The 23,177-nt window shown below is 38.0% G+C and overlaps 3 protein-coding genes across 4 annotated transcripts; 2 read left to right on the plus strand and 1 right to left on the minus strand.

The window, feature by feature from the left end:
• Positions 1–4,207: 4,207 nt before the first annotated feature.
• On the plus strand, positions 4,208–11,323 carry LOC124206114 (calcium uptake protein 3, mitochondrial-like). 2 transcript variants are annotated; one of them, XM_046603763.1, is made up of 13 exons: positions 4,209–4,491; positions 8,030–8,152; positions 8,215–8,242; positions 8,322–8,432; positions 8,505–8,522; positions 8,594–8,623; positions 8,697–8,779; positions 9,128–9,193; positions 9,883–10,177; positions 10,235–10,304; positions 10,449–10,606; positions 10,691–10,848; positions 10,915–11,323. In XM_046603763.1, the coding sequence occupies exons 1-13, from the start codon at positions 4,264–4,266 to the stop codon at positions 10,984–10,986; spliced, it is 1,440 nt and encodes a 479-aa protein (XP_046459719.1). In that variant the 5' UTR covers positions 4,209–4,263; the 3' UTR covers positions 10,987–11,323. The 2 variants fall into 2 exon arrangements, with proteins under 2 accessions (XP_046459720.1, XP_046459719.1); XM_046603764.1 differs by lacking the exon at positions 9,128–9,193 and having other exon boundaries at positions 4,208–4,491.
• A 4-nt stretch (positions 11,324–11,327) lies between these two features.
• Positions 11,328–16,545, minus strand: LOC124206113 (zinc finger protein jing-like). Its single transcript, XM_046603762.1, has 6 exons — positions 15,984–16,545; positions 13,532–14,834; positions 13,312–13,462; positions 13,040–13,167; positions 12,907–12,974; positions 11,328–12,817 (listed from the first exon to the last, which is right to left on the minus strand). The coding sequence occupies exons 1-6, from the start codon at positions 16,424–16,426 to the stop codon at positions 12,661–12,663; spliced, it is 2,250 nt and encodes a 749-aa protein (XP_046459718.1). The 5' UTR covers positions 16,427–16,545; the 3' UTR covers positions 11,328–12,660.
• Positions 16,546–17,215: 670 nt separating this feature from the next.
• Positions 17,216–22,190, plus strand: LOC124206109 (eukaryotic translation initiation factor 3 subunit A-like). Its single transcript, XM_046603756.1, has 12 exons — positions 17,216–17,706; positions 17,827–18,026; positions 18,092–18,240; positions 18,302–18,536; positions 18,605–19,513; positions 19,607–19,753; positions 19,811–20,080; positions 20,146–20,247; positions 20,310–20,679; positions 20,761–21,002; positions 21,253–21,901; positions 21,963–22,190. Exons 1-12 carry the CDS (start codon positions 17,658–17,660, stop codon positions 22,016–22,018), a joined length of 3,378 nt encoding a protein of 1,125 aa, XP_046459712.1. The 5' UTR covers positions 17,216–17,657; the 3' UTR covers positions 22,019–22,190.
• The last annotated feature ends 987 nt before the right edge of the window (positions 22,191–23,177 follow it).

The following is a 23,177-nucleotide window of genomic DNA, read 5'->3' on the forward strand; positions in this document are numbered from 1 at the left end:
GAGTCTACACCTGCGTTCAGAAACGAGTTGCTGGCCACGCGCTGGCCAGCGAGAGAGAGAGAGAGAAAAAAGGGCAATAGACAAGAACCCAAAACTCTGAGACAAATCAAAACGAAGAAAGTAGTATTATATAGTGTATTGTTTTCGAGAGTGAGAGAGAGAGAGAGAGAGATAGCCCACCGTGCCAGTCAGCTATAGCCTTGCTTTGCTACAGTCTCGCTCTTTTGTCAATCGCCTGTAAGACTTGCAGGTCACGTTTGTTGGCTTGTTTTTTCTCAGTCTGGCATTTACTTTTTTTTTCCCTTTTTCTTTCTTTCTCTTCTTCCTCTCTCCCTTTCTTTCTCTTTTCTTCTCTTCTTGATACATATTATACCTGTATTTTGCCAGTAACAAAAACAGAAATAAAAAATAACAAAAAAAAAAAAAAAAAAAAAACAGTCACTTGGTAAATTTTGTTAGTCTGAATGTTTTCTTTTTTTTTTTTTTTGACAAAAGAAGCCGTATTCATTGAAGCCGTCGGAACATTCTTTCTCGTCTGTCTGTCTGTGCTCGCGATTATTATGTCATGTAGTGAGCCTTACCGGGTATTTCTAATAACTTGACTGTTGTCTGAGCTCTGCATTTTTTTTGTAACAAATTCAAATCTATTTTTGTTTTTCCGTCGTTTTCAGGGCCGTTTCTAGGCCCATTTCGCTGTCAAAATGGTCCAATCCATTTCGCCTTTTAGCCTCAGCAAAATGGACGGCTCGTGCCAAATTGGACGACGTGTCTACGAGCGTCAGGTTTTATCCGCTGCGAAGTGAACACATTTGAATGTCAACGCTCAGTTAAACAAGGGTAGACTACATGCAGCGCTGCTGTTATCACTTGTGAAATCTAGACATCGGTAATTGTACAAGCAGCTAGCTAGACGCAATGGGATATATACTTGCCTACACACAGCAAGTATCACATTCATAGAGGGTACTAAACGAAGCTTTTAAAGTGTGCAGTTGTTGCAAACAGACAGCTGATAACGTAGACTCTTCACAAAGTGGTTCAAACGAGTCACACTCTCAATGGTCCATTATGTATACTCCATGTTACGTTTGCTCTACAGCGATCATCTCTGGCGATGCAAACCCATTTGAGAACACACAGAAACAAATCACGAAAAAATTGATCTCGCTACATATTTTAAAAAGTTAGATGACACATTGGGTTGTATTTTGAACTCTGCGTCCATCAGTTTCGATTGACTATTCAAATAAACAGTTATTTTGTTTTACTGGAATAGTTGACTTCTCGTTTGGTTGCGGAGTGAGATGTGTTTATGCTTTATGGTTTGAAATAATTCTAGAGAAAATTACTAGCTTCCTTGTAAGTATATACCATCAATAGTATTATGATTACTAGATTATTTCCGTAAATCGGATGAATAATTTCTGACAATGCAACTGTAATCTTTCCTTAAGTATTTTAATGCTGTTTCATGGAAAACATCAGTCAAAATCCAGAGACGAAAGGTTAATTTAATTACCTGTAGAGTTTTGAATGAAGGGTCCTCCAAAACGGGTTTTGCATAATTTGGAGGAAACTATTTTTTTTTTTTTTTTTTTTTTCAAAATTAAAAAATACTGAGCTTGAGCCGAGGGAATTCAAATTTGACTCATAATAGGATTTTGCACAAGAGTCAAAATCGCAAGCAGGAAAAGTTGATTGAAATTATTTTACGTGTGATTACGAGAATAAAATTTGCCGATGAATTCCTGAACTGAATTCTTCGACTGACGTACCAGAATTTTACGAATTGGAAACTATTGATTAAGAAATGGTTTACAGCGTAGGCTATATAGGCTGCGGATAGTCGTCTTTCTATTGTTTATCGATAATTCATCAGCTTCCACATATAAGAATTTGGTGTACACGTGCAGACTGCAGCCACACCGAGACGGTGGCACAAACCAGTTGACTTGATCTAGACTCGATTTTTTTGTTTAAAACATGCGTCCCAATTTGTTTGAAACCAGTGGAGAAAGAGTTGGCGTGCAGATGTTATTGTGTCGGCGGGATACCCGGCTGTATTGGTGGTAGACGCTGTTGGCTTTGCGACGTCCGGCGTCGCCGAGGCGCGTCTTGTCGTCGCATTCGATCCAGACCGACCACCGCTTTTTAGAAACTTGGCTTACTTTGGGAGTTTCAGACCAAACAGACAATATCCATGTTTAGTCTGAACCTAGCCAGTCGAAAACACCACCAGCACCACCAGCACCACACGCGCTACAGATAGCAACTCTTTGAAAGATGCAATCGTTTTAGACGACGCTTAAAGATATCAGCTATATATACCGTAGTTTAGCGAATAACATTTATTGATTCTTTCCGGGTTCTTTCCAATTTTTCGTACATGTACGTACATATCTCCAAGTGTTATACAACCAATAGTTGATGGCGAATAAGCGGTCGAGTACCGCGGGATCAGCGGATTGCGACCATCGGCCAATCTTCTCAAGTGAAAAAAAAAACTAGAGACGTCGTTGACAAAAGCCAAAAGGAAGCCAAGTTTTTTGGCGGATAAAATGGCCGCGATATTCATCAATTGTAAGAGCTTTCGCTGATACGTCCTTCTTCTTTTGTTTTCTTCCCGTTTTTTTAATGGCCACGGATAAGGGTCGAACGAGCAGCAGACTGATGGCTTTGGTGGTTTGGGTTGCCAGCAACAGTTTCATCCATGGATGAAATGAGAATCATTGCCTTGCAGCGTTTCCAGCCTGTTTATTTGCCATCGGTTACTAGACGTTGATTGTTAAGTGGCTAATTGATGGTGAAATAACATCTGACCTGTCGCCTACTAGACGCGTAACACTAGCCCCTCTTACGTCACCCGGAGAAAACGTCTCAGAAATACACCTGAGCTTATTCGCGGTCTCGTATTCACTTTAGGAAATTTCCTAAACAGTTTTTAAATCAGCACTAGCTCTTGGTTTCCAGACTAGAGAGATGACTACATGATGAACTACAACTGATTGATTTCTTTTTTGAAACTTTCTTTCAAGTCATCTTCTTGGCTGTAATACAGCTAGTCATCGTCGTCGTCAAGTTTCCCTATGGCGGTGGCGGTGGTGGCGGGCGATTGGCATTTGAAAGGACTGTGCTGTGCAGCATTCAACTATTCAACTAGTGCTGCGTGTGCTGGCGAGGGGCCTCCAGGGCTGCTGTTGATATGAGCATATGAGCAACCTCAGACTCTGTTGGGTAATACACACAGGGGCAATTGAGCGTCGGATATCAAGCCAGCGACGCATTCTCTATGGAGTGAACCCAGTTGGGTTATATAGTAGTTCTATAGCCCAGGCAGAATCAAGGATCAAGCCGCGCGGAGAAATCAAAAACAGTCAAAAACATTACTGAGCCGAGGTCGTTAGATACAAAGGGGATTCGAATATCGCTAAGCGATAAATCATTGGCCTTTCAATTATATTGTCGGATGTATCAGCTATTTAAGGTAAACACGCGGTCTTTTGTGCACACGGCACTGCTGCTGGTCAGCGTCAACGCGACGATGACTGGCCGAGTCGGCCCGAGTGCGCGCCTCGCGCTCCTAGCGCCTTTTGCCATCCATCTTCGTCGATCGACGATTTTCAAATATTCTGCCATGACACATCAGCCATAAACACTCGTCTGGCGCAAACCATCACTGCCAGTAGTCTCAATTCGGAGGGCAAGGGCAACACAAGACCAACAGCCCTCCACGCTAACACAGACTTAGAATAAACAAACTTATAGCCAACGAAAACTGAGGCTCCTGAGGAAATTAATTGCTTAAATGGAACCGAATTTGGCAAGATTTTGGGGGAAATAATCAAATAATAAGTTAACGAACAATTAACCCTATGAGTCAATAGTCAACATTCTCGTTAATTCAGCATGATTCATCGTGACTCTAACGATGATTTCCTGCTTTTTTAAATCGTTGCGGCAGTATCATAATTTGTTAAATAACGGAATCTTCGCACGTCTTCAGAAAAAACGCAGTCAGCAAAAAAATGTGTTGCTCTTTAGCTCACTTACCACCAACACGTCAATTTTGCAATGTAAAAAAAAAATTCAAATGAAACATCTATCAGCTTCAGTGATTAAGAAGATTTGAGAATCCCGCTTTTGTCCGCTGGTGGCGCTGGGAGAGCCGAATTCGCTCTTCGTTTTTCCAAAGAGACAAGTTAGATCAGTATAGCTCGCAGGCCATAAACATCTAGTGGACTTTGCGTAAGAAAATCGTAAACAATGGCGGTCTTTTTCCCCACCAAGAGATTTCCTTATTATCTTGCAAATCTCGGCTTTTGCCGACAGTTTAGTAATCCAAGTGGGCCCAGAATTAGAACAGGACTTCAGCTAAAAAAGATATTAACCTTGTCTGGGGCAACCATAGCCGGTGGTGCTTTATTATGGATAGCCTCTCGTGAATATCGTATGCCATCGGTTCACGCAGCTTCAACCAAAATGAGATCAAAGGTAATATAATTTAGTCAACACTTTAAATGTTTAAATTAGTTCTTGGTTAAATATCCAAGATTAATTGTTAGCTAGTCAGAGTAGTACCGTATTAAAATAACAATTGTCTATTTGTATTTTCCCTACACCAACTCTTTGAATGTAGTTTTAAGTAAAGTTTTGATCTCGCTGCTTAACCAACAAGTTTATTGCTTAAGGTCCACTTAAGCTAATGGCAAATTGCCACATTCTAAGCACAGTGGAGAGAGTGGGTGTGTCCAGTCTCTTCAATAAGTAGAATATACTGTCAGTTACTTTGATTTTTTTCTAGTCCCCGAGCCGATTCTTTTGAATCACAATTGATATGGAAATGTATGAAATGGAGTGAGGTCGACTGTGCGTGTTTTCCCTCGTTTCTTGTAGTGAATGTCACAGTGAAAATGCTACTATTTTTGGTCGTTAAGTTATTGGTTGTATTTCAGGTCCGTTTCCATGAATATTGGTTGTTAGAAATGCTGTGCTGGCTTATTTTAATCCTCTATCCATTTTTCGTTATCCCTATCAGCCAACAGCTGTGCACTGCAAGTGCATTGAAGCAAGGTAGCAGCTTCCGCATTCGCTCCGGTCTATGCCGACAATGGCGGATTGGGGAAACGAAAAGGTTCAAAAGGAATGAGAACAGCCGGTAGGGGCTTCCGACTTGTTCATATAAACGACCGGTCTGAGCAGAATGCCTTAATCGCAAAACCACATGGCTCGCATTTTCTCATTTCCCATTGTTTGTGCATTGTCCGGATCGACTTTTTTTTTTCTTCTTCCATCGGGTTCTCTCTCCTTAGTGGGTGGGTGTTTATAACTATCGTCTTTTGTATCGAAGTCGATGAGGGAGCTCTACGATGGAACTCGGATTATGATTGTGCCAGCGAAATTTGCTGAGCTTAGGGGTCCCAATTACGAAGAGCTTTCGACAGAATACATGTCCTATCGGTTGTGCCGAAAACAATGAAGGGGATAAAGACACAGCACCATGACAAACAAATCGCAATGGATTGGAAATAGTTTTTCTTTCTTTTTTCCCTTTTTTTGTTCGAAAACAAAATCCTGCGCTTTGACCTGAACCTTCATTAACTCTTCAGTTTCCTAACGCTAGAGAAAAAGGTTTAAAAGTTTGTAGTACAGGTATCAGAATAAAAATGCACCTCAGAGGTAGGATTAAAAAAAAGCAAAAGAAAAAAAAAAACAAAGAAAAAACAAAGAATACATTGTAATTCAATGCCCATCATTAATGAGTGAGATATGCCTGCAGTGAACCAATTAACAATATTCGCAAAAATCGGCTGTCGGAACTTCTTCAAATTGTCGACTATACCATCGAATTTTGAATGTTCGGTAACATCTCCTGAAGCATGTTTTCAAGTATTTTTAACCTTGACTGGAATGTTGCTGGCATTTCCCATTTGAACGTCTGGTTTATTCTGATACAGAGGGCCGACCCTCAACTCTCACTGTCAACTGTAGTTGACGAGGCATTGCTTTCCCCATGGGAAGGGGGGTGGGGGGTGAGAGTGAGAGATTTGAGCTGTCACCGGTAGAAATATTAGAAGGAATGTATTTTTCCAAGTGCAGGAATACTTCCCACGTCTCTTGTATTCTTTCTTTCTTTTTTTTTTTTTCATTTACATTTTTTTCTTTTTGGAAGAAGGAAATTAACACATCAGTTTCGGTGTCTTAAAAACGAACGAACCGATCGGCGCTTTGGGTAGTAGAGGACATTCCTTCTCATTCCCGGCAATTCGGTCTGAATGAATGAGGATAGGATGTCATGCTTAAATGACCAAAGGAAAAGAGTATATAAAAATAAATGCTTAGTCCCTTAGATCCCTCGGAATTGGAAAATAATAAAATACAAATTTTTGCTCTTTGAAAGGTTAGGTCGTCTTCACCCAGAGAGGCCTACAAAGCCCTTGTATATTTCGCTCTTTGGAAAAGCGAGAACATCGTTTAGAAATTATGGGAATCGGAATGTTGAAAGAAGGGCTCAACAGACAAAAAAAAAATGTTTTCTTTTTATTGAGCAATGGGAAAATCGGGGGGTTTTGAAAAACAGGTAAGGAACGTAGTTGACTTGTCTCGATTTAAGATATCAAGTTGTAAGGACAACGAAAGAATGCAACTTCAATATTGCACGGTAAGTTGATTTTTTACAGCCGTTCCTAATACAAGAGGAAAGCTTTAGCTGCTGGGCATCCCTAAATAAGCCCCTTTGCAAAGACTGATAAGATTTATTTATTCATCTAGATGTTGTGGTGTGAAAGCTTTAACACCAAGGTCAGCATCCTATTAGGTTACTTTAGCTTAGTGAAGATTGCGCGAGAACTTTCTCCTTTCGAATCTCAAATATTGTGTCAAGTTAATTTTCCAAACAGTTCATTCTAAAATTTCCAAATTGTAAAATACCGAAATTTTTCATTTTTTTAAATTAATTTAAAGAAATTTTTGTGTCTTTACCAGAAGTAGGTTTGTCGGAGTTGGAAATGAAAGGAAATGGCTTTTAAGTTACAAGAAAGATCCGGAATTTTTTCATAGATAGATAATCGCAATTTCTGGTCAGGTTAGTCCCCTCAATGACGAAGGATTTATAAATATCTTATCTCTTTATTGTTTGAAAGAGTTGCTTTCGGTCGATATAGAAAAAAACAGTGCATTGGATTTGCCGAATTTGCCAAATCCGGAGAAAAACATTATTTGGATTTGAATTTCATTGATTTGAAAACGCCTCCAAATCCTCCTTTTTTAAAGGAATGGTAAGAAAAAAGGAGGGAAAGGGAAAAGAAAAGGAGGATTTGTAGGCGTTTTCAAATCAATCAAATCCAAATATTTTTTTCTTTCTCTGGATTTGGCAAATCCGGCATGTCTAACACAACGGAAAGAGACAGCGTCTGAATGTGTTATTTCTATTCACAGGGATTGCACTTTTTTTTCCTGGTTCATTGCTGTCCTCCCAGATTGATTGCTCGAATGATTCCAATTAATTTTGTGTTTAAAGCTTGATTTTGTGTAAAATGTCAGATTTGAAACGTGAGTTCCTAGTGGTGCAATAAGTTGCGGTTTTGAACTGAAATTAACGTATCGGTAACATAGGTATCGATAGTACGGCTTGGTTCATTTTATAAACTGTTTAGTGATTAAAGTAATACAATTAGATTAAAGAAAATCGCTCAACAGTAATGTCTTAATGACATCTCTTTTTCAAAATGACTTCGAGTTCTAGCGTAGCGCGTGTGAGATGAACATTTATTAAAGCTCTTCTCTCAAACTTCCGTACGAAAAAGGAGTAGTGAAAAATAAGATTCGACAATTATGCTTTGGAAAAATATATAAACACTTCTCCTAATAAATTGAACACTGAATTTATCTTTGCATAGGAAGTTTTTTTTTTTTAAATCTTTGACATATCCTATTGACACTTTTAACTACAATCGACTACTATCATGACGAGTACATGTTAATTTTTTGCCTGTATCGATTAAATCTCTGAAAACATTTTTTTATTTATTAGGACGATCCAAAAATCGGAAGTGCAGCTGTTTTATCGCAACTGACTTCGCGTGAGCGTCGCTTCGTTCAGTTTGCTTCTAATGAATTTCGAGGACAGTTATACATGACTCCTCAGGATTTTTTAGTTAGTACTTTTTTATATTAGGCCTATGTTTAAAATGGATTCTATGTGTAGTTTATTTTTAGGAGTCGGTCATCGAAGGAGAACCTCGACGTAAGTTGTTAAAAAACACGAAATAGTGGAGCAACTGAAGTGAATTAATTTGATACTCGACTATTTCATTATTTCAAAGCTCGTCTGAAACGAAGAAATTTGCAGGAACACAATTTACAAGCATTGCAGAAAGCAACACCTCCCTTGTCAAAAGGGAACTTTCGGACCTTTAGAGACCTTGGGGAACAAGGTAAATAACTAAAAGAAATTTTTTATTATACAGCAGATAAAACTATATTCAAATATTATATTTATAATTTAGGTTTGATATCCTACACTGGTAAATTTGAAAGACTCAATCAGATTTATAGAAAAATTAATTTTTTATTACTGTTTTAATCTTGAATTCAGAATATTTATTTCTACTATCAATATTGACAAGTAAGTCGTACTCTTGACTTTACAACAGAATTCCATTTTTACTGTTTGCTTAAAATATTTGCTGGTTGAATAGAACCAAAATCGGGATTTCACATAGCTTTCAACATGTTCGATACAGATGGAAATGCTCGAGTCGATAAACAAGAATTTATGGTGGTAAGTCTACAGCAACTTCTTTTGATAAACTTATCCATGCCGGGACAATGCTACATAGCTACTATTTTTAATTTGGTTTATAATTTTAAACTTCCACATTACTTTTATTTATTAGTATTATTTTTTTTAAAATTTTATTAATTACATTAAATATTTTCAAAGATCTCTCGATCTTGTGTCTACTTCTGTTTTGTTGATGTAATAATTTGGCTCAAAATGAAAATTCCGTTCAAATATTTATTTTCCAAGCACCCGATTTATATAAAATTATGTTGCATGTCTATCTACTAAGTTTTTCTGTTGTAGTTCTTTGGTTTCGTCAACTATTTTGTTTCACATTTTGTTTAGTTGTTGGGTATACTCTGCCAAAAGATTTTTAAAGAAGATATCGTGCGAGGCATCGACCGGGATCTTGTAAGTATAAGACACTATTACCGGCGTACACATAATATAATACTTTCTTAATGTTTGAATCGACATTATTTCTTATTTCAATTAAGCATGACAGAGCATGATAAATATTTCCTTTATCAGGTTTATTTATACGTTTATTTATTTATTTATTTAATTCTGATATTAATATAAATATATATAGATATAAATCGTAATCTGCTACATATAGAAAGTGTAACCAGGAAATATATAATCTAAAATGCAATCTAATGCAGACAGTCTTCCTTTTATGCATCTTTACTGTTCATTTGGGACAACGTAGTTTTAAAATTTTAGAACGACTTTTTACAAATGATTAAATCAAGGCAAAGTAATATGCTTACAGATATCTATTTTTTTTGGCTTATAGCAGTATCAACTCTGTAATATTTTCGCTTTTCTTGTATTAATGCTGTGATCAAATTTGGTTTCAGATCACCGGATTTTGCTGTTGTAAATTTTACTTTAGTAGCATTACTTTAGCGATGTCGCTTATTTCCGAATGTATTCTTTCTAATTGTAAAATTTTCCACATAAAAAATTCGTGATCCTGACCGTAACACAGAGAATATGTTCAACATAAATACAATAGAATTAATTTGATGGTGGTGCAATCTAGTAATTAATAAATGTAATGCTTATCGACATTTTAAACATTTTGTAATAATTAGCTGGAGCGGATTTTTAGTCATGCGTACCGCGATAGGCGTGGATTGCCTGTTGCGGCAGGCGACCCAAAAAGCAGTTCAAACGATTTGGTTGTGACGGCAGCCCAGCAGTCACCATCTGGGCAAAACTCCCCGGAAGGAGATGGCCTGCTTAAACGTAACGATTTGGATACAACTTTACTGCTCCATCTATTTGGTAAAGATGGAAACCTGAGTTTGAGTTTCGAGGAGTTTGCCCGGTTTATGCAGAATTTACAGACAGAAGTTCTCGAACTTGAATTTCAGGAATTCTCTAAAGGTGACGCTTTTGGTACTTTCATATTTTACACAATTAAATCATGAATTTCTTTTGCAGGCTTAGGAACCATTACTGAACAGGATTTTGCTAAAATTTTACTTCGATACACTCAACTAGACACAGCCGCGTAAGTACACTTAGAGCACCGACGTAGGACTTAACATGATTGAAATGAGCTAAACGAATCCAAACTTGAAAATTGATTATAGTTTAACCAGTGTTGGATGATGTTCATTTTGTAAGTTTACATTGTTATTATTATGTGTGCTAGATATGACGAATTTCTGGAACGCTTAGTTCAAGGGGATCCTGAAGAAAAGGGAATAACCTTTCCGGAATTCCATGATTTCTGCACATTTCTTAACAACTTAGACGACTTCGCCATTGCAATGAAAATGTACACACTTGCTGATCGTCCGGTTTCGGAAAGTAGGACTGAAATGAAATATTGGTTAACATAATTTTCAAAAACTTAATTCATTTATTTTGAAACATTCCAATTGGTGATTGTAGGTGAATTCCAACGAGCCGTGAAAATTTGCACTGGTGCTTCATTAAGTGAGCATGTTGTACGGATCGTCTTTCTGATTTTCGACCAAGATGGTGATGGCAGATTATCGGATCGCGAGTTCATTGCGATAATGCGTGACCGAATTCATCGTGGATTACAGGTAAACGGAATGCCTCTAAACTCAGTTAACCCTTTATTAAACCGTAAACTTGTTTGCTTGTCGCAGTCACATACGCGTAACGAGGGATGGGACGCTTTCAAACACTGTGTCAAGCAGGAAATAAAATCCCTTAATTAAAATTTGAAGATCGAACAAACAAAGGGAAAAAAATTATTTCCTTGTTAGGAACGTTCGAATTGCTTTGCATATAATTTCACGCTTTAGATTCATATTCTGTACATTTTTTAAACATCTACGTTAAATTATTGATGTGAAGCTTTTTCGATCCACATTCGTCTCTTTACTCCATTTCGAATCAATTTAAGATATTTTTATTTTAAGACTGTGTATTTAGTTATATGAATTTGTTTTGAGTTATAAGCACAGCCTTATTTGTAGGCACTGTAACAATTTACAAAAGTTGTGGTTTTATGAATTTCAATAAATGGTAATGCATAGTTAGAGAATACTTAAACAAATGATTTTCCTTTTGAATTTATTTCCTTGCTTGTAAATCAATCGAGTATGTACGCAGTACGAGGCGAAAGTACATAGTTGGCAGTGCTCAAATGAGGTAGTCTATTTTACATGTCAAACCAAAAGAACTAATACGGCAAACCTTCATCACGCATCATCATAATAATTCTTCATTCCTACTATGAAAGTCATTCGGTCCTGTTAAAATTAGTCGTTTTTCAACAAATTTCACAATTACAAAGGCGGAAAAAACGGCGAATTTTTGAGATCACATGACAGTTCATTGAAAACACAATAATTACGACCCAGTCATTACAGTCAATTGCTCGAGCACCACATAGAAGTTATCCTTGGCTAATTATTTCTGCCAAACATTTCTTTCACATAACTTCCCATAGTTATTTTTATTAGACAAATGGTGAGCAAAACGATGTGAGGCACACGCCAGAAAAAAATAAATCAATCATCATCAAGTGAGGTGGGGAAAACGCGCTAAATCATTTTTGTACATTGCGTCCAATTTGCTGTACAATAGGTTTTCTTTTCCACACTTTCTGGAAACAAATTAATATTTCGAAAAGTGAATCTTCCTGAAATAAACGCGAGAATTGGCAGTAAAAATAAAGTTAAGAAAAATACACGAAAAAATGCTTTAAAAAAATAAGTCTCCCTTTTAAAGACTAACACATGAACACAAATCCGAGAGTCAAGGATATTATTTCGTCGAGTAACTTCCCCAACGATTTTCTTCACACACATTCTAAACGCATCTAGTTGTTTTAAGATTGAATTGACTAGGTTACGAAAAAAAAAAAAAAAATTGATGGAAGTATTTGCTTCTAAAAGCCGGAAATTTAACGAATACGGATAGGCAGAAGATTGTACATGCACTCTCGAAAATCCAACAATCGCCAAATTTAAGATAAAGTTCAGTCAATCGTGGGCGTGTGTGATATTGGAAGAAAAAGAACGCCGATGAGGAAAAATTCGCCAAAATGATCAATCGACGATGTAGGCGAATTTTAGATCCGCGATAAATAAATGAAGGCAGAAAGGCTGGAATAACCCTGTTTTCCCTTATTATCTTTATCGGAAAAAGGCTCCTCAAAATTAGCATTAGAGTGTGCAAGCTGCGACGCTTCGGAAAATTTTGGATGTCTTTTGTCATTTGAGGGGACGTCAACGTCAGTGAAACAAAAAGTAATACCCAGATAAGTCAGATACATAATAACGGTAGCTTCAAAATCGGACACATTCATCTCTCGGGGGGGAAACGAAGATATAGTACAAGAAAAAGCGCTTGAGTTGACATGAAGTAAGAAAAAGAAAAACAGACTATCTTTTGCGACGGTGTTTCGATTCATTTTCTTTTGATATTGCTGGTCGGATCAACAATTTCTGCAATTCTATCTGAACAGCGCTACTTAGGTTGCGCACAGCAACCGTTTTCTGCGTAACCACTTCTTCTTCCAGCACCCATTGATCAGGTAACCTGTGAATAATCAAACGCGGGATCATATTCACTGTTGAGACCCGTGGACTAATATAAAAATTTTAGCCTAAACAAGAGGGTAAACTTACACATCTTCGGGAATCCATCGTAAGAGAACTCTTGATTTTCCATTTGCATCCAAGCGTCGGGCAATTATCTACAGAGTCAAAGAAAGCATAAGTTGAATGACAAATAGGAAGACTTGCGTCGTGTTTAATTCACCTGGCTGCGAACAATGAGATCATTGGTTATACAAGAAACACCAACTCGATTTTGGGTCACTTGGGAATTTATCAACTGATGACGTAAGCGTTCCATAACTCCGGAGTCGAAAAAGTCGAACAAACGAGCTAAAGAAATACAAGAGCAATTTGAAAAATACTTTTTTAACGACAACTGTTTTCTTCTTACGGACAAAGCACCTTTTAAGAGCTCCTTAACATAAAATATTAATAACTAAAAATATTCGGTGGGACTAAGTAGGAAAATAATACCTGGTGCAACTTTATTTCGACGGTGTTTGAGCTTCTTAGAATTGCGACGCATAATTTTAGCTGGGGCACTATCACGTTTGATACCATGACCATTACTGCTTTGACCAGCTTCCTGGTTGAAATGTGCATTGACGTGACGTTGAAGAGCAGCCTAACAAAATAGAAAAAGTAGAAAATGTCAATACTTTTGTTTACGGTGGACATGAAATGCGTATATTACCTGTGAATTAAACCGTTGCTCACATAAATCAACGATACAGCGAAATGGCTTGTGACCTCCGTGCAACAGGACATGCCTTTCAAGCCATGCTCTCGACGAAGAAGTTCTGCCCTGAACTTTGCAGCCTTCCCATTGGCAAGAATACAGTTCATCGCAACTTGTAACACCACCAGCAGTTTCTGCAGCAGCATCAGAGCCAGACAATAACGACAATGAAACTGGTCTTGCAGATTGAGAAACAACGTGAACATTTTGAATGTGCTCGAGAAGCGATTGGCCTGACGTCAGTCTGGATTTACAGTGCTGCCAAAGACACTGCAATACACTTACACCAATAGGCAGTGAGAGACCGTTTTTATGGCACGAAGTGACCTGATCGATCGGGAAACGAATCGGAACAGGCCCAGGGGCCTTAGCGGGGAAACCGCAATCAGGGGAGGGTCTAGTGGCAGGCACCGACCTTTCAAATCCTGTATTTTCCGGGAGAGACCGCGGGTTGAAAGAAACGTCGTCACTGTGGTGGTCCACCTGTGCAACAGAAACGATGGCTACTCGTGATGCTGGTAGACGCCAATTGGAATTGCTGAGACAAATTGGAAGTTTGACGTCCTTGTTATCTACATCTGAAAACCTAGTATAATTCCAATGCTGTTTCACTTGAGATGAGAAGAATTCCGTGATCTTCAACTGGCCACTTTTCTGTTGAAGGTGTTTAGCTAGTGGCCAGGATTGGCGCTGATTAGACGAATTCAGTTGCTTAAAACTTTGATTTTTCTCTTCACTTAAAGCATTGCTTCCATTTTTCCTCCATAGTAAAGCGAACCATTTCTGTTTAGCTGCCAAGTCGCCTACGTCTGTACTGGGTCTCTCTTTGATATTTGCAAATGAGTTGCAGTTGGAAATTGATTCTCCAGATGAATGACGGGCACGCTTGCCACGCTCTTGGGCATAAGGGCCATCTGACTTGTGATAACGAGACATTTCTGTCGACGTAGAATCGCTATGTCGGCGACACCTCTTTTGGCTAGTGATACAGGGAAATGGCGACAATACCGACACAGAGGTGCTCCCTAACTGCTTATCGTGAACACCGTTGAGACGACATTTCTTTTTTGAATCGGTTTTTTGTTCTTTTCGGGTCGAATTGATTGCTAAACAATGGTTGGTAGCACTATTGTCCAGCAATGTTGGACTGATTGGGCTTGATTGCGATGAAGAGGGTGAAGCGGGCGAAACTGGTTCTGTGATGTCACTGCTGCTACTCCAAGAAGACGCGTCAGAGCAAGTCAGAGATGCCACTCCACTGGAACATATGAAATTACAAAGACGTACACAAAATCATTAAAAAAATATCAATTTTCATGAACAAGCTTTCATTTTTCAATGGAATCAACATCGCACAATTCAACAATGACATTTTTGGTGGAAACAACGCCCCGGTGAAACAACGGAAATAACTGACATGAATATATCAAACTTGGCAAAATATGACCAACCGTGAAAAGAAAAGAATTGCAACCAAGCAAAATGAGACGAAAATTTATCCAAAACTAACCACTAAATTTGATTTCATCTTTTTTTTTAAGGTTTTTAACCAGTCTTTGTCCACATCGATAATGACCAAAACAATGATAAGCTGTTTAAATGAGTCTTTTTTGTCAGAACAAGATAAACTGTTTGTGTTTAAATATTTAAGCAAATTTACAAATAACTAATAATTTTTTTAACTATAATCGGCATGACTTTTACTGTTTGAATTCTGAAAGTATTGATTGAAGAATTGGTCGATTTAACGATTTCTGATCGAACTTATTGAGAGCAAGAGAATTCAAATCATGTACATTTAGCAATGAAGAGAGATTATCTTTAATCCATTATTATTCAATTACATTGTGTATACTTAAGATTTTATAGGAATGTTACTAGTGAATAATATTAGCTGTGCCATACAGAATGCCAAATTTTATCATGCAATGATTCGAATTCAGTTCAGACACAAATGTCTACGTTAATATAGCCGAATTAATAAGAGGCGAAGCATTATTTTGGTTTGGGGCAGCGGGCATCTTAAACACGATAGCATTTTGCAAACGCGACAAAAAAAGAGTAAAAGAATCAGAAATAGAGGATGCTAAGAACAAAAGTTCCCCAGACAAACACCCTAACAAGCTAAAGACAAATCAATTCTCCAAGTATGGCATTCTATTCAAGATCAAACATTGGAACTAGTGGAATGCGAATGTGACGCTAACCATAAAAAACGAATTAAAACGAAAATAGCTAATATTTTAAGAAAATGATGAAAAAAATTTACCAAATTTTCATTAACACTATATTGCACAGAATTGGGTACAATGTTGTAATTACAGAATTCATCTTCCAGTTATTGCAAAGAGAATTATTTCATTTGTGTTATTGTTACTTTCATTAATTATCTTTTAGATTTACTGACCTGTCTGAACTTTCTGAACTGTCGTATCTATCTGAGCGCCGACGTTTCTTTTCATCATTGACGAGAGCCGATGTTATGAGTGACCGACGTTGTTGACCATCAAAATGTTCGTTAACAGACATTTCTCGAGTTTCACCACCACTAGTCAGTCGGATTGCTTCATACGCCCGTGAATTGCTTCTAGCCTCATCGGCCATCTTACTCTTTTTCTTCTTGTCAGAATCCGCTGTTTTCTTTGTTGTAGAGGCCGCTTGGTTGTCTAACGGCACGTTGCCCGTTGCCACACCATCCATTATTCGACTGGGTGACGATGGATGCAAGCTGCCACAAGCAGGGGTTTTCACGTTAGTAGTAGAAGAACTATCGTTTACATCGTTGTCTTTAACTTTGGATTGATACGAAAGAGTCACAATCTTTGCTGATTCCAACGCTGAATCTGCCATCTTGAATGACGCTAGGAAAAATCCTCTACCACGACTACACAAACCAGTCCCTATTTGACACTTCAGACTACACACACACACACACACACGCGATTTAAGGGTACCTCGACTATCCACAATGCCCACCCCACACAGAGAAAAAACTCCCAGCGTAGAGCACTCTAGCGGTCGAAAAGCGAATATTTTTAATATCTCGTTTCGTTCCTAACTTTAAATTGATTTAGTGTAAAGAGGAATAAGAAAAAAAACTTTGTGTGTCCATAAATTTTGCATTTTTTTATTAAGTAACAAAAATAACAAAATACTATATTGCTGTGTTTGAGTTTCCTGCAACTTCAAGCGACTTCAAGGCATCTGAGAAACAGGACTCCTGGTGTTATGTTGATAATTCCTCATAGAGGGCCTTGCTATCTTCCGGCGCTACTGTCGGAAAAGTTTTCAAGTATTTCCAATTGTTGATGAATTGCCTAAATATTGAAAGATTGCAATCATTATGTAAATAGAAAAGAATCATACAGAATTACAGATCTTATAAAAACAAACTGACCGTTGAATGCGTCCAGACCTGTTCTGTATCTGTAATCTGTATCCATTGTTTTTCAATTGGTCTACTATATTTTGATGGCCTTAAAGTTCTCAGTACACACCAGGGTTGCACGCATCTATTTTTTTACACTCGACCAAGTATTTTACATGTCTGGAATAATGGGACATTTTGCCAGAACCTGCCAGAACAAACCTGGTAAATTTGTTAACAAGAAAAACAAACAACCTAAGAAAAAACGCACAAGTTTTTTTCCTGTTTGGGGATGAAAATTAATGAAGATTAGAAAGAGAGCCCGACCATCTTTAATGTGAAAACATCCAAATATAAAACAAAAGGGTATTCTAAGGTGCAACATCATGGGTAGTGGTGGGCATCGACATTCGCAATTCGTAACAAGAAGCAAATATGTTACTAATTGCTGCTAATTGTGGAAAAAGTTGTTGAGAATTGTAAAATGGCAACGCAGAATAACCTAGGGACGATTTCTATCAAACACATTGCAGGGCCATGCGCTTTGTGGCCCGTAGCTGAAGTCAGCTTGAATAGTTAACCAGTTAACCAAACCCAACCACAGTTGTCTAAAAACTTGGACGGCCATTTTCTTGCCCCAGCCACGTTGCTTGAGCAATTGCCAGCGAAGAGAAGCGTTCTGATTGCTGATCGACGTGTTATGAGAATATAAAAATGTCGCGTTTCTATCAACGACCTGAAAATGCACTCAAAAGAGCAAATGGTCTGTATTTTGTTATTCACGAGTACTTTACTAATTACTACTCAAGTTGATTTCTTAAATGTTGTGTTCACCGGTTTATATCGCTCGCTTATTGACAAAATGCTGTTACTTCTGTTACAGAGTTCATTGAAGTGGGGAAACCTATTCGAGCCTTGGATGCCCTAGCTGAAGTTATTAAGAGCAAGAAATATCGGTCAACAACTTATTCAGAAAAAGTGCTAGAACCCATAATGATCAAATACTTGGAACTTTGTGTGGATTTGAAAAAGGCGTACATGGCTAAGGAAGGCTTGTTCCAATACCGTAACATGTGTCAATCTGTAAGGATTAACTTGTTTCATGTTTTCCTTCTAACAAACTCATGATGATTGTTGTTTATTTACAGGTAAATGTTGCATCATTAGAAAATGTTGTACGATTCTACCTTAATTTAGCTGAGGAAAAAACAGAAGCAGCACGTCAAGAATCCCATCAAGCTGTTGTGGATATTGATGATCTGGACAATGTTGCTACTCCTGAAAGTATACTTCTGAGGTAGTCAATTCATTGCATTTTTTTCTGGTTGATTATGTTATCATGATTTCTTTGTGCTCAGTGCTGTCAGTGGAGAAGATGCCCAAGACAGGTCTGACCGTGTGATTTTGACTCCATGGGTCAAATTTCTTTGGGAGTCATACAGACAGTGTTTAGAGTTGCTTCGAACTAATTCAAGGGTTGAGAAACTGTACCATGATACTGCTCAACATGCCTTCAAGTTTTGTCTGAAGTATGCTCGGAAAACCGAGTTTCGTAAGCTCTGCGAGAATCTAAGGTCTCATCTTGCTTTGATGGTAAGAAAATTATTTTTTAAATTATTATTTGTTTAGAAATGTGTTAAAAGACAATATTTATATCATAGGTGAAAGGAACCCCATCTGTAACTGCTGTTAATTTGAGTAATCCTGAGACTCAACAAATGAATTTGGAAACCAGACTCTTGCAACTTGATTTCGCCATTCAAATGGAGTTGTGGCAAGAAGCATATAAAGCCATTGAAGACATTCACGGATTAATGATATTGGCTAAGAAAATGCCCCGTCCTCAACAAATGGCTCAATACTATCAGAAAATTGCCCTCGTTTTCGGAAAGTCTGGAAATCATTTGTTCCACGCTGCAGCTCTGTTTCGGCTTTTCCAACTGTCACGGGACTTGAAAAAAAATATTACGACTGAAGAACTTCAAAAACTTGGATCGCGCGTACTTGTTGCAACTTTAGCAGTACCATTACCCTCTGCACACCCTGAATTTGATCGTTTCATTGAAACCGAGAAAAGTGCTATGGAAAAAACGCAAAAACTAGCTACTCTTCTTCATTTGAATCAGCCTCCTACACGTAATGGATTGATTAAAGATTTGGTTCGCCTTGGTGTGGTAGCTACTGCAATGCCTCAGTTGCAGCAGTTGTATCATTTCTTGGAGGTAGAGTTCGACCCATTACATTTATGTAACAAAGTCAAGAACATTCTAGCGTTTATGGCCGAAGTCGAAGAGACATCTTATTTGAACCAATATATTCATGCCTTGGAAGAAATCACGCTTACCAGATTGGTAAAGCAAATAGCCCAGCTCTACTCGACTATCCGATTCGAACGTTTGGTGCAATTGGCTCCCTTTGCATCTCCATTTGACTTGGAACGCATTGTTGTTAATGCAGTCCGTCATACCGATATGCAAATAAGGATTGATCACCGTAACAATTGTCTTCACTTCGGCACTGAATTATTTGAAGCTCAACGCGAAGATTTACCAGAAGGACCGACTCTACAGGTAGAAATGTTAAAAAGTCATGACCAATGAAATGTTAGCTTTATCTTTTTTTTGTGTTTTTTTTAATTCTTTCTGATTTTATAACTTTTCTAGGCTATGCCTTCTGAACAGATACGTACGCATTTGATTACAATGTACTGCGTTCTCAACAAAGCGACAATTGCTGTTGTTGGTAATGCTCCTACTAAAGAAGAAAGACAGTTGAAAGTCCAGATCGCTGCACTTTATCATCAAAATAAAGTAATTATAACTCCATTCGTTACGTTGTTAGCAATTTGTTTAATGTGATTATTTTAGGCTAGAGACCACCACCAACTTCTTAGCCGTCAAAAGATTATTGAAGATCGCAAGGAATACCTTGAAAAATTGAATACTGAACGTGAAGAAGAAGAAGGTCGTCGTCAGGAGGAGCTGATAAGGCAGCAGTTGCTAGCAGAACAACGCCGTCTTGAAGCTGAGCGACAAGAACGAGAGAGGCTTCGTCAAGAAGCAGAACTTCGCCAAGTTCAAGCAAGGCATCTCAAAGAGAAGGTTGCTCAGTTTAGCCAAACAGCAATTGGGCAAAAAGTAATTCAACTTGCTTACCACCTGCTATGTGACGACATATTTTCATTTCATTATCTTTTTTGTAGGTTATTAAAAAAATGGAAGATGAAGATATATCAAAATTAGATCCAGACTTGATAATGGCGCGCCAATTGGAAGAATTGGAAAAAGAAAGAAAGGAATTACAAGTATGACATCTATTAATTAACCGTATTCGACACTTAAATGTTTATTGGTGGGTCTTCTGCAGACTAAGTTGAGGAGCCAGGAAAAAAAAATTGATCACTTGGAACGCGCCAAACGTATTGAAGAGATTCCTCTTTTGGAGAAATATCTAGCTGAACGTAAGGTCCAAGATAAATTGTTATGGAAACAGCAAGAAGAAGAAAGAATTGCCCAACTTCAAGAAGAACGCAAAGTGGCAATGTTACATCGTGACCGTTTGATGCGTATGCGAGTCGACAAAGAAAAGTTTATAGATAACTTGAAATCGGCTCGTAGAAGCGTTTTTAAAGAGAAATTGGCTGAATTTGAAACCATGTATGATACGGTGAGATCTGACCGTTTAAAACAACGCCGAGAACAGAGACGGGAACAGCGGCGCATTCAATGGATTAAAGGTTTGCATCTTTAAATTCGTTTCTTATAAAACAAAACTAAATCACATTGATAAATTAACAAACAAATCATTGCGGTATTAGAAAAAGAAGAAGCGGAACAAAGAAAGCGTGATGAAGAATTGAAAAGACAGAGAGAAGAAGCTGAGCGCATTGAACAAGAACGCCGCCAGGCAGAACTTGATGAACTTCGTAAACGACGTGAAGCTGCTGATCAAGTTTTGTTGAAGCAACGCGAACGCGAACGTGAAATAGAGGAAAAGCAAAAGCGGCGAGAAGAAGAGGAACGTGAACGGGAGCGTGAAGTCCGTGATAAAGAAAGAGAGGTAGATATTGCTGTGCACAAGTCCTGGTTTTTCCAATTTCCAGTTGGTAGCTTAGTATATTTTGATATATTTTTAACATTTCAGCATTAATATGCTAAAGTAAGAAATTCATATCTTTTTCTGTCTGACGAATTATGTTGAACAGCCTCGACAATTTTTATGTTAAAACTTGAATTGTAGGAATTTTCTTTGTTGTTTAGCATTTTTGCGTTTATAGGAACGAATTAACTTTTTTTTTTGTGTGGAGTAGCATGTGAATCCATCGTTGAAAGAACGCCCTTCGGAATCTAGTTGGCGCAGAGGCCCAGCTGAAAATTCGGATGGGAGACAGGCAGAGCCCTACAAACCACCCAAAGAGGCGAAGTGGCGGAATAATCGGAGTGAAAAGTATTCTTCTCGTCCGGAAGCTGATGATGTTGAACGTCGTGATAGGGACGACAGAGATCGCCGAGAAGTTGAGGAACGTCGTGATCGTGAAGATCGTCAAGATTGGAGGAGTTCCAAGGAAGTGGAACGTCCTCGCGAGATTCGACAAGACAGAGGTGGGCGCGATTTCGCTGCTCTTAGAGATCCTGCTAGAAAAAATATGGACATGGATCGTCAACCGCAATTTCGAGATGAAGAAAAACCTCGTAGAGATGAACGCGAAATCCGTCGTGCAGCTCCACCATTCGCTTCTCGAGACGGCGAATCGAATTGGAGAGTTTCTCGTGGGCCGGTAGAACGTCAACCGGACAGAGGAGATCGCGATCGTCAACCGGACAGGGGAGATCGTGATCGTCAACTGCGATCTGATCGAGAGGATGTAAGTGGGCGTTCTTCACGCCCGGTTACTGATCGTGAAGATCGTGAGCGACCTTTAATTCGCTCAAACGATCGGGAACGCGAAAAGCCCAAAAGTAAGTCAATAATTTTTTTCTTTTCTCTTACATTATTAAATTTTACATTTATTATATCTAGTTGAACGAAAAGAGATCGACGACGAAGGATTTACTAAAGTGAGTAATCGACGATAAACTTTTCACAACAATTTTGATGTCTTCCTGAGGAAACTTGATAAAATTGGGAGTTTTTCGGTATTCAGTATATATTTTTTCTTCATTTCTGTTAGAATCTTAACATTAATCATCAGCTTTGCCTCAATCATTGGAACAGCCAAATGGTTATCGAATACACAAGTTTCCTCAGTTTTGCGTTTTATGTAGAATTCAATTTGTGTTCACAATGCAAAGGAAATTAAATAACGGTTCAAAAAATTACGTTTGTCAAAGTTTATGTCAGTACTGCTATGGCGACATATTTCATCCACATGGTTTACAGACTTCCCGCCACCCCCCAGCTTGGAGTTATTCTAGGTCGTCCTTGATTTTCTAAAATAGGAATCGAAACATGTGAACTGTGTAATGAACTAAAAGAAGGGTATGAAATTAAATTTATAACAGTTAATAGGGGTATCATGTTTTTTTTTCATGGCCTACTTAACATCCCGGTATTATAGCACGATAACGGATAGGTATAGGGACATTCCAAGCCAAAACGACAAAAACTTGCTGCGGCCACATCTCAAAATTATTATTTTTTTTAAATAATTCTTTAATATAGGCCAAAATAAGACTTTGCCGAAGGGTTTTGAAAAATAAGGGGATGGGCGTGGCATCGATTTTTATTTTAAGTACCCTGCTGATACCGTATTTATTTTAATTACATTTTTTGTATTTTAAACTAAAATAAAGGGGAAATTGTTGATCAGAATGTGTTAACGGAATGATAACCTAATTTTAGAAAAGATCGCGTAGGTATCGGACAATCCAGGTGGCAGCACCATCGATCTTTCCGAAAGCTAAAAACCCCCTTACTTTTTACTATGCGCTAGGTATGATGTCACAAGTTTTTTGCAGTCTTTATTCGATTATTATACAGTCAGATATTGATAGTCTAAGTATACTAAAGAAGTTAATCCCAACTTTAGTAGAAAATATTAAATTTAATGCAGAAAATCCAAAAAGTGTCAAATTTGCTTTTTTTTTGAAAATTCGCAGAAAGTGTTGACATTTTTTTTCTTGAAAATTGCACATTATATAGCTTAATATGCCCTCAACAACATACAAAATTTGGATGTGTATTATTTTTTGTTTTCGAGAAATCTTCCTTTTCCCATGACACTCTAAAAGTCTA

This window comes from Daphnia pulex, chromosome 10 (genome assembly GCF_021134715.1).
Source record: "Daphnia pulex isolate KAP4 chromosome 10, ASM2113471v1".
Taxonomy (NCBI): Eukaryota; Metazoa; Arthropoda; class Branchiopoda; order Diplostraca; family Daphniidae; genus Daphnia; species Daphnia pulex.

Bases quoted from the DNA above. Each gene is read 5' to 3' on its own strand.
- LOC124206114 (XM_046603763.1), top strand. From the start codon at position 4,264: ATGGCGGTCTTTTTCCCCACCAAGAGATTTCCTTATTATCTTGCAAAT. The intron at 8,153-8,214 runs GTTAGTACTTTT...GTTTATTTTTAG, and splicing joins TGACTCCTCAGGATTTTTTA to GAGTCGGTCATCGAAGGAGA. The intron at 10,178-10,234 runs GTGACGCTTTTG...TTTCTTTTGCAG, and splicing joins ATTTCAGGAATTCTCTAAAG to GCTTAGGAACCATTACTGAA.
- LOC124206113 (XM_046603762.1), bottom strand. From the start codon at position 16,426: ATGGCAGATTCAGCGTTGGAATCAGCAAAGATTGTGACTCTTTCGTAT. The intron at 14,835-15,983 runs GTCAGTAAATCT...CATATGTTCCAG, and splicing joins AGTTCAGAAAGTTCAGACAG to TGGAGTGGCATCTCTGACTT. The intron at 12,975-13,039 runs GTGAATTAAACA...TTGACTCTGTAG, and splicing joins ATCTCATTGTTCGCAGCCAG to ATAATTGCCCGACGCTTGGA.
- LOC124206109 (XM_046603756.1), top strand. From the start codon at position 17,658: ATGTCGCGTTTCTATCAACGACCTGAAAATGCACTCAAAAGAGCAAAT. The intron at 20,248-20,309 runs GTATGACATCTA...GGTCTTCTGCAG, and splicing joins AAGAAAGAAAGGAATTACAA to ACTAAGTTGAGGAGCCAGGA. The intron at 20,680-20,760 runs GTTTGCATCTTT...TTGCGGTATTAG, and splicing joins GCGCATTCAATGGATTAAAG to AAAAAGAAGAAGCGGAACAA.